The sequence below is a fragment of the Sarcophilus harrisii genome, chromosome 5, assembly GCF_902635505.1.
Source record: "Sarcophilus harrisii chromosome 5, mSarHar1.11, whole genome shotgun sequence".
NCBI lineage: Eukaryota > Metazoa > Chordata > Mammalia > Dasyuromorphia > Dasyuridae > Sarcophilus > Sarcophilus harrisii.
In genome coordinates, this window is record NC_045430.1 from 130,253,846 (window position 1) to 130,264,052 (window position 10,207).

General features: G+C 38.4%; 1 protein-coding gene across 1 annotated transcript in view; it reads left to right on the forward strand.

Moving 5' to 3' along the window:
• Positions 1-5,747, forward strand: part of PROSER2 (proline and serine rich 2) — a 63,638-nt gene extending 57,891 nt beyond the window's left edge. The window contains exon 4 of the mRNA XM_012550893.3: positions 1,977-5,747. Within this exon, the coding sequence (XP_012406347.1) occupies positions 1,977-3,025 (1,049 nt within the window). The 3' untranslated portion in view covers positions 3,026-5,747. The remainder of the gene's footprint in view (positions 1-1,976) is intronic.
• Positions 5,748-10,207: the final 4,460 nt, after the last annotated feature.

Below are 10,207 nucleotides of genomic sequence, written 5' to 3' on the forward strand. Positions count from 1 at the left end.
TTGTAAATGTGTGTTTCTGTACGGCTAGAACAAGTATGTGATAATTGGATTGTCCAGACAAACCAGCACCTTTTGCTACCCACTATGATTAGAGAGACCTTTAAGAAAGTACCTAAAAGGGCTGAAGCCACAAACAAAATAAGGAGGTGTGCAAGTGACTTTTGAAATTATAACTTTTACATGAGAGTTTCTAAATTTCTCTCAAGAATTGGCCCAAAACATTCCTACTAAATAGTGCCTTCCAAATTTATCATGAGGAACAGTAGAAAAGAAATCTAGCTAGTTTGGATGTTCTCTCTAATGTTGTCTGCTTGACTTTGAACAAATGATGTAACTTCCTTGGGCTGCATTTTTAACATCAATAAAATGAGGGATTTTTATTAGATAGCATCTGAGGTCCCTTTTAGATCTCCTGCTCCTAAGATTCTGTACTTCTTTTCCTGTTTGGTGCTGCTAATAAGATTTCATCAGCTTTCATTCAGATAGCTTATTCAAAGTTCTCTTGACTGATTGTCATGATTTTGAAAGTCACTCTTCATACTTTTTTTCTTAATGGAAATTGGAGGTTTAAGAAATATATGGTCATATGGATATCTATATATCTCTCTATATGGATAATGCCATTTTTCTTCTTTGCTGTGAGGGACAAAAAGAAGTATATAGACAGAGAACTATGTATGCCTTTTTCTTATTGGCTTGAAGAGACCATTGTCATTTTAGAGTACCAGGAAGATACTTCAATATATCCAGGATCTGCCATTTCATTGCTACTGGCATTCCCTTATAGATGCAGATCACAACTCCTCTACAACTTAGTATATGGTCTCTTAAGAGTTGAAAAGTGGGCCTTCTTTATGTTTAGCAAGATTGGTCCATGAACAACAGATGTTTATCACCACAATTGTACTCAAGATCTGTCCATCTTGGTAGGTCCTGCCAGACCATGTGCCCTTCTACCATAGCCTTAGCAAATCTGTGCCATGATGAAGCATCAGAGTGAGACGCTCCTTTCTATTCTCTCACGTTATCCCCCATCTCCTCCAGTTGTAGAACCTCAAGAATTCTGAAGAGAGTTTTAGAAAAATGGTAGCAGATAATCTCCCAAGGAGTTATTGCTTTAACTTCATGGTTATTTTTTCAAACTTTGATTTCCCACAGCATATTAAAACATAAATGGCTTTTTATGAAATATTTTTACATAAATGCTGTTGTGTTTATGTGGACATGTGATTTTTTTTTAAGCAAATGGTTTATTTCCTTACTCTGGTAATTAAGAAGGGAACATGCTGTATTTAGAGACAGAGAATAGGTGGTTTCTGTAAAACAGAGTACTCAACAGTTTTTTGATAGTAACTTGGGCCCATTATCAAGTAAGAAACCACCATCTGGGTCTTCTCAGAAATATAATTCTGACTGATGAATTGCATTGGCTCTAGATTGCAAACTACTACTGAAATCTTTAGTTAAGCAATCAAAATGACCCCATCTAGAATCTGTGTTGAACTATACAACTGAACTTGCTTTCAAATAAGCCACTGAACCTTCTAATGTCTACTTCTTCCCCCTCTGTCATTAAAAAGGCAAACATAGGTTCTGAGTCTCCTATTAAATGGTAATAAGTTAATGAATGATTCAAAACTTGATGATGTCATAGTTCCCATTTGTATGATCCAAAATTGAAATCCACAACTGAGAAAGGAGACTTGGAGAGTAATGAGGCCTTCACAGTGACTGACAAAGCCAAGACTCAAACCAAATCTTCTGACTTGAAATTCTTACCATCATTAATGTGTTGATCCTGGCTATATTCTAATAAAAACAGAAACCAAGGGAACTCGGGTAATAGAAGATGCCTCAGAAATGCTTAAAAAGTAACATCCTTCAAGACTATTTAAAATTGAATGGAAAGAAATCAGAGAATTTATTTTCAATTAGAAAAATAACCTGATGGTTTTCTCTCTTATCTCATTTTTCAGAGTCAACAAGTGTTGAGAAAGAAAAGGAACCTGTCCTGGAAGACAAAAAGGAAATAGTTGAGAGTATTTTATTGCCAGCCTCCCCCATTCCTGAAAATACCCTTCCTCCAGCCCCTCCCCTTCCAGTCTCAGCCCCACTGTCTCCCAAGAAAGAGCCTCTCTCGTCTTCTCCCCCAGCTGAGCATCCAAAACTCCTTCACTCTGTACCCACTCCACTTGTGATTGCTCAGAGAATCTCTGAGAGATGGGCAGGAAATGAGAGCTCATCCCCTACATCCACGTCAGTGGAAGGGAGGTTCAATGGATGGAAGACTAGGACCTTTGCTCCACCATCTGCTCAGAATGGAGAACACTCCCCATGGCACCGGCATGCCCTGGCTTCCCAGACTGTCCCTAAGGTCCATCGCTTCCCAAGTAACATCAGTGTAACTAACAGTGCGGGGAAGGATTTCAGCAAGACCATCTCCAAAGCGGCAGTCAACGTCCAAGAACGCAAGGCCCAGGTTCTAGCCAACATCAATGGGGTAGCCTTCCTTGCCCCAGGGGAAATGGAAGACCGGTTACAGAAGAATGAGCCAGCTGACCAAAAGAGGGACGTCCTCCCTGAGCATGCCACATGTGACGCCCTGAGCAAGTTGAGCTTGGTCAGGGAAGCTGCAGGTCCAGGAAAAGGAAGACAAATGAGCATTGATCAGTGTTCCAAGGCTGTGCAAACGGAACAATCCACAACTCTACCCAATGGCTACCAGAGCATCCACGATGCTCTGAAGAGTGAGCCCAGCCCTTTTGTCTCTACTGGCAAGACAATAACATTCCGCCCAGATTCAACTCTGACCAACAAGATCACCCGGCAGAATGCTACCAAGAGTTTCTATGAACATCGGCAGCCAGATATTAGCCAGGATGTCAGGAGACGGTCAGGCTCCCTCCCAAGAGCGGTAGGATTCCGACCCCAAGGCATAACGGTGCAATTTGCAGGCAGGGGGTCCTCAGAAGAAGCTCGGCGGGAGGCTCTGAGGAAGCTAGGGCTTCTCAAAGAAACTTTGTGATGGATAAAACAGTGAGGGATGGTAAAACAGGAGGCAGTTCTGATGGGCTAGCTCAGTATAGAACCTTGTGGTCCTAATGCTCACAATATTCCCCATCCCCTTAAAGAGCCAAGGTGAGGGGAAAAAAATGTCAGGAAGTAACCAGAGATCATTCACCTCACCGAAGATGCTGGGGAGATACTTGGTCTGTAATAAATATAAATACTTAAAAGCCAATACACCATTCCCAATCTGTGCCATTTGTGGGGATGGAGGAAACTGGTGATTAAGCTATCATTAAGCTTTGGCATTGCTATCCCACAATCCCCTATTTGAACATTGGTATCTCTACCTGTACAAGATATGCATCCTACCACACTTTTAAGCCTTCCTTTTTCCATACACAGGCAAAATCCAAGAAATGGAGAGGGAGAAGGAAATGGAAAACAAAGAATAGACCTTTTAGACCCATCTGCTTCATGGATTGTAAATGCCATAACCTTTTTTTGGGTTGTTTTTATTTGGCGTTCTTGAGCCACTCACTTCCTGGCCTCTTATAATCATCTTCTGTCCTGAAGTACCTGGCTTGAAATACCAGTTCTGACTATACCATCTGTGTTTTTCCTTCCATCTTTTTTTTTTTTTAAGTAAGGCCTTCTGTTCATATTTTTGATCTTTATTGTGCTTGGTATATCTGTTTTGGAAGGAGAGGCTTGTTTTAGCACAAAACATGTATTTATTCCCCAACTCCTGCAAATGAATGTGCAATGTGGCTTACATAAGAATTTTTTTAAAAGATTTAAGTGAAGGCTTTATAGTTGTATTACTGTAATTTCAGTTTGAAGAGTAGAGAGGGAATGGTGAGGACTTTGATAGGGATGGTGGGTTTTAAGAAAACAAGTCTGGTCAGACTGGGAACGCCTACACTCACATCTGTATGTTGCTTCCTAACTCTGATGGAATCTCCATTCAGTATCTACAGGATACAGCCTCTTCTTCCTATAATCTTGATGTACTTTTACCCATCCATCTTCTGTTGGAGTTAAATGACAGAAGAAACTCAAAGGCTACTTGAATGTATAACCTGTTTCTAATTTTGATATGTCCCATTCCTACGATACTTCTGCAGGACAAAAGTGAATCTTTCCTTCAAGCCATTTTTTTTTTTACTTCTCCTTAATTAAAATGTCCCCTTCCACAAACTCATCCCCCCCCTCCAAAAAATCAAAAGAATCTAGGTGATTTTCTTTCTTTTTTTTTTTTTTTTTTTTTTTTTTAATAAAAAAGGACATAAAGACCATTGGCTGATTATATTCCCAGAACAGTCTCCAAATATTGTTAGCAGTTATGTAACAAGAAGGGCGAGGAAAAGGAACTGACTCTTTCTCCCTGTCATGTCATGTATGCCAAGTTGTAGCCAAGAACAAGTTTATTAATACTATTCAAGGATGGAATTTTAAACCTTTAAAAATAGATTGGGAGGGACCAGACTAGAAGACCCAGGCACAGCCTTTTATTATTCTCTCTTAGCCATCATCATAGCACAGTTATTTCTTTTCCTGTAAATGTTGCTTAAATTCAAACTTTGAAATGTGCTGTGAAGGAAATTTTCCATAGTATTCAACTTGCCTCATAAATTATATAAAAAGATTGTACTGAAAACCACGAGTATTTAATACCTCACCCTACTCCACCCCCATGAATTAATCTCATTTGTTATAGAATCTGGATACTATTTAAAATAAGCATTTAACTTCACAGCCTTTTTAATAGTTTATTTTAAAGTTAACTTTGTTGGTTGGCAATGAATGTCTAAGTGATTCATCAGAGCCATATTTTTCTTAATAGAATAGATGCACTCTGTTTAATCATTCAAAAGGAAGAAGTTGAAAACTATTCCATCAGTTGAATCCAAGGGTCCTAACATTACTGAAACTTTTAAATGATCTATATTTGTAACATAACCTCTGAATGAGGTTGCTTTGCCTCTGGTTGTTTTAAATCTTTGTCATCCACTAATTTCACTGAGTTTGAGATGAGTTTTACTGTTTTATTATATCAATCTCTATGATACTTCTTTGCAAAATAAATTTGGAGATTTTCTTAAATCCAAGAGGATGTTTTTTTTTAAACCAAAACTTTGAAAGTGCCCTGCAAATAGCAGGCACTCAATACATGTTTATTATTAAAGTTAAAGCCAAGTTATTAGAGTTATTACATATTAATATAGCATATTAAAGTTAAAACCAAGTGCTATCAGATCCTCTTTTTTTCTTTTAATTTATTTATTTTGGTTTGTAATTATAGCCATTGTTACTCTGTAAGCTTGAAATCCTGCTTTTTCTTCATGTCTCAAGATGTAGCAATCAAGGCTGCATGTTATATGTCAAGTTCAAATCGTACTTTCTAATGAACCTTATTTTGTTATAGATTTTGGTTTCCAGTTATATATATATTTTTTGACATGATTAGTGATCTGACCATGTTCAAGAATCAAGTAGTTCAAACTAGAGCAAGCTAAGTGGTGAAGAAGATAGAGGGTCCTTAGGAATCAGGAGGACTTGGGTCCAAGCCCAGCCTCCAATACTTATATTGCCTATATGATCCTGAGAAAATCACTTAACTCATCTCCTTAATTGAAATTAGATGGCTTAGGACATAGAAATCAGAACTGAGTTCAAATCTGGTCTCAAAAACACAGCCTCGGGTTCTTTATCTCTAAAATGGGGATAATTCTAGCACCTACTTCCCAGGAATATTATGTGAATAAAATAAGACAAATTTATAAAGCACTTTGGAAACTTTAAAAGACTATATAGATGCTCTTTATTTTGCTATTTAAATTAAGTGTCGGGACTTCATTCCAAAGCAAAACACAAAGAAAAGGGGACACACTTAAAACACCTAGTTTTCCTGATCCAGTTCTATGTTACCTTGGAAACTGTCCCTAACAAATATCCCCCATCTAAGCCCATGACTTTTAAGCACTGAAATTTTAGGGATAGAATATATAATTTTACAAATTACAAATAGCAGAATAATCACATTCAACACATACACATCCTTATTCCTTCTCCTTTCCCTTTAACTACATTTGCCTCGGGATGAGCATACCTATACAGTTATTACAGTAACATTCTAGAATAGAAAAATTTGCTAGGCTAGAAAAAATGTCAGTTGGAAGAATAGCTAATAGTAGCTAGTTTGGCTGGATTGTTGAGTACTTGAAAGGGAATGATGTAAAATAAGTCAGGAAGCGTAGGTTAGACCAGACTGTAGCAAGCTTTCCAAGATTGGGGACTTTTTGCTCAAGGGCCTGCTTCCTTTGAGCTACCTTGAATCCACTGAAACGAGAGCAAGAAAGCATCGGGCTTTAAACCAGGTTTAGCCTTGCCTGAATCAATGGACTTTTTTTAGTAGACTGGTTGTGTGGGATCCTTCATCCTGGAACGTCCTGACAGAAAGGTTTTTGGCTTAAAATATCTAATTGAAAGTAACTCCCATGAAGAACGTGGCTGTGTTTGAGTGATGTTAGATGGAACTTAAAGGCTTGCATTTTTTAAAGAGAGAGCTCCGCCTTTTTTCCATGATTTTAAAAATAAATTCCTGACAGGAGAAATTCTTTGCCAAGAGGGCACAAAGGGGTTCAGTGTTGTGCCTATTCTCAGTTTTGGGATGGTTGGCAAGGAAAAGCAGGGGATGGGGGGTGGGAGATGGGCCAGGCCTAGGAGACACAACTTGGTGTAACTCACCCTTATCGAACCTTGTCATTCTCATGGTAATGTTTTCCTGGTAGAAGTATGATGTGTATTATTTATATAACATAGCAAGTTTAATAAACATTTCTTTTCCTAAACGACTTCTTGTATTTTTGAAATTTTGCCAAGAGCAACAGTTGTAAATTGTACCACTGGAATAGCATCAACCATTTCCTAACCTTTTTCTCTTCTCCACTGTTTGCTGTGAGTTAGTTAACAGCCCATCAGTTACCTTATACCTCATTTTTTTTCTGCCCAACTTATGACAGCTGCTTTAAACCAAAGGGATTATTTTTTTTTAACCATTCCTTTTCAAAAAGAAGACTCCCTAGAAAAAATTATATATGTTTGTCAAAATGAGAGAACTGAACAATGCTTTTCTTTTCCTTGCAAGACAACTTTCAACTCTCAAATACTTGTCTACACTACCAAAAAGAAAATAAAAATCATGGATCAAGAGTTGGGAGACTTAAAAGACTATCTATTCTGACCCCTCATTTTACAGATGAGCACCAGAGCTCAAGTGACTTGGAAAGATCACAGAGAAAAGTAGAAGAATTGGGATTTGAACTCAGAGCTTGTCCACCCCCCCCACCCCCCTCAGCACTTTTCCCCCTTCACCAGCATGTTCTCCTTAGCAGCACATGCCATAGGCAAGGTCATACAATATTCAACTTGTATTGAACAATATTCAACTTGGGCAGCAAGCCTGAGCCCATAGCCCCAGTCTTAACAGGATTCAGGTCTCACTTTTCATTGCCAATGAGAAGTGACTTGACAACTCCCAAGAATTGAATAAATGAACACTCATTGGGAACCTTTCCTGACAAAACTACCTTAATAGATGCAGTAGGTGTCTCATTCCCTTTGTGTGTCTGTGTGTCTTGTGTCGGTGTAATTTGGAGGCCCTTTTCAGCTGCATTGTCTCCATGATTTATTCCAAGTAGGAAAGGATTCATTGGCTTGGGTTTTGGAGTCACAAGCCCTAGATTCAGGTCTAGGGTCTGATAATTAGAATCACATTATTTTAGAATTGACAAGCACCAAATAAGTCTTTAAATCCAAACTTCTCACCTTGAAAGTTAAGAAACAGAAGACTTGAGAGGTGACTTGCCCAAAGTCTCATAGCATATTATTGATAGAGTAAGAAAAAAAAAAAATGCTTTGTCAAAAGGATGGGGATATAGACAGGTATTATTCAAACTTTTTTCCTCAACTGCATAACATGTGGATCGCAGTGCTAAGTGCTAGAGTAAATGCAAAGTTTAGATATGATGAATTCCCTGTCTTTGTGGAACTTATAGATTAAAAGGGGTACAATAATATCTAACATTTATATATGGGGCAGTTATGTGGCAAGTGGATACAGCCCCAGGCCTGGAGTAAGGAAGACTCATTTTTCTGAATTCAAATTTAGCCTAGACACTTATTAGTTGTGTGACTCTTGGCAAATCATTTATTTTTGCCTCAGTTTCCTTATCTGTAAAATGAACTGGAGAAGGAAATGGCAAACCACTCCAGTATCTTTGTCAAACAAACAAATAAACCTAAATAAGGTTACAGAGAGTAAGACATGTTTTAAAGTTTACAAAGAGCTTTATGTATCCTATCCCATTTAGTCCTCCCAATAACCCTCAGATATAGATGTTGTTATTTTTCCCATTTGCAGAGAAGGAAACTGAGGTTCACAGAAGTTAAGTCATTTACTCCAAGTTACTAGCTAGTAAGTGTCTGAGACAACATTTGAACTCAGGTCCTGACTCTGTCTAGCAGTCTATCCTCTACTTCCCTTGATGTTTCTATGCCTTCAAGGTTTTATATTATGGTGAAGTACATTACTAACAAAAGTATATATCCCAGGTCTGAGGAGAAAGGTGGTAGCCAACCAGAGGTATCAGGGAAGGCTTCATGGAGGAGGCATTTAAGCTAAATTATAAAATGGGCAAGACTTTGGACAAAGATTGGACAGAGGGCATCTTGGGCACAGTGTAAACAAAGACCCAAAGACTACAGGTTACTTGTCTTAGCTGGGAAACAGTCTAGATAAAGTTGGCCAAAACATAGAATACATCAAGTTTGGGAATGTATCTGGAAAGGTAAGATGCTCCAAGTAGGGAAGAAACTTGAATGTTGGGCAAAGGAATTTATATTTGGTGGCTGTGCTCATCGGTTCAGGGTCTCAAGAGACAGACACACTCTCCATAAGCTAACTGTGCTGTTTATGGAAAGAATATACTCATTTGTTCAGTGAGGGGACAACAACACAGACATTCCTTGGTCTACCTCATTTGAATGCCTCTCTTTGGCCTAGAGAAAATAATTTATCCCCAGAAGATCAACTCTGTCTAGATAATAATAACCCCAACAGGGAACTGACCATAGATCTTAGGGGCTGAGAAATTTTATCCTGATCAAGACAAGAGACCATCTCTTATGAAATCACGTGTAAATGCACAAATCTGAACAAAGCGAGATAACGCTAAACACAAAGGAAGCAATGATTAAAATTTAGTTAATATGGCTGTCTATCTTGGGATAAAAAATAAAGTGAAAATAATATGTTTCAACCTGCATTCAAACTCCATCAGTCCTTCCTCTGCTTTTCATATGCTGAGGAAGAACTGATGGAGTCTCAATACAGATCAAAGTCTGTTGTTTTCACTTTATTTTTTCTACTTTTTAAAAATCTTTGTTTTTCACGTGTCTCTTTTTCTAAGCAAACACAACACAGATTGAGCAGCCTACATCAAAAGGAATTGTTTGATCATTCATGTCTGACTCTTCATGAGCCTGGGGACCATATAATGCCAATATTGTCCCTGAGGTTTTCTTGGCAAAGATACCAGAACAGTTTCCCTATTTCCTTCTCCAGTGTATTTAGGCGAAGAAAAATTAAGTGGCTTGCCCAGTGTCCCAGAGTTTACAGGTCCAAAGCCCGAGCCATCTACTGCCTCCAAGGCAGAAGTGAAATGGCCAAAGGTCACACAGCTAAGTAGGTAAACTCAGGTCTTCCTAACTTAGGAGCAAAACTATCCACTGAACCATCTGCTGCCTCATCAAAAGCAATAGAGAGCTCCTAAAAATTTTTGATAACATGTGACGTGTCTAAAACACAAGTTAACCCAAAAGTTTTAGAGCATCTTTAAGCTTACTAACCCTTCTAAAGCTTAAAACTTGGGAGTTTTAGGACACCCTATATTTTGATATTCTAAGAATTTGTGATTTTTGTTGATACAGAGACACTTTCCACTGACAGTGTGCAATTCCACCATAACACAGCAGCCACCATCTTTGAGAATTTCTCTGGCCCTAAAATCAATCAGCCTGCAGTTAACTTGGGCACAAATCTCCCCAGATTTAGCCAGTCCTAGATGACAGATACAATTATTGGGCTTCTACTCAAAGCCTTTCCTTCATGGATCTTGGTGACCAGAACTTCTACTCT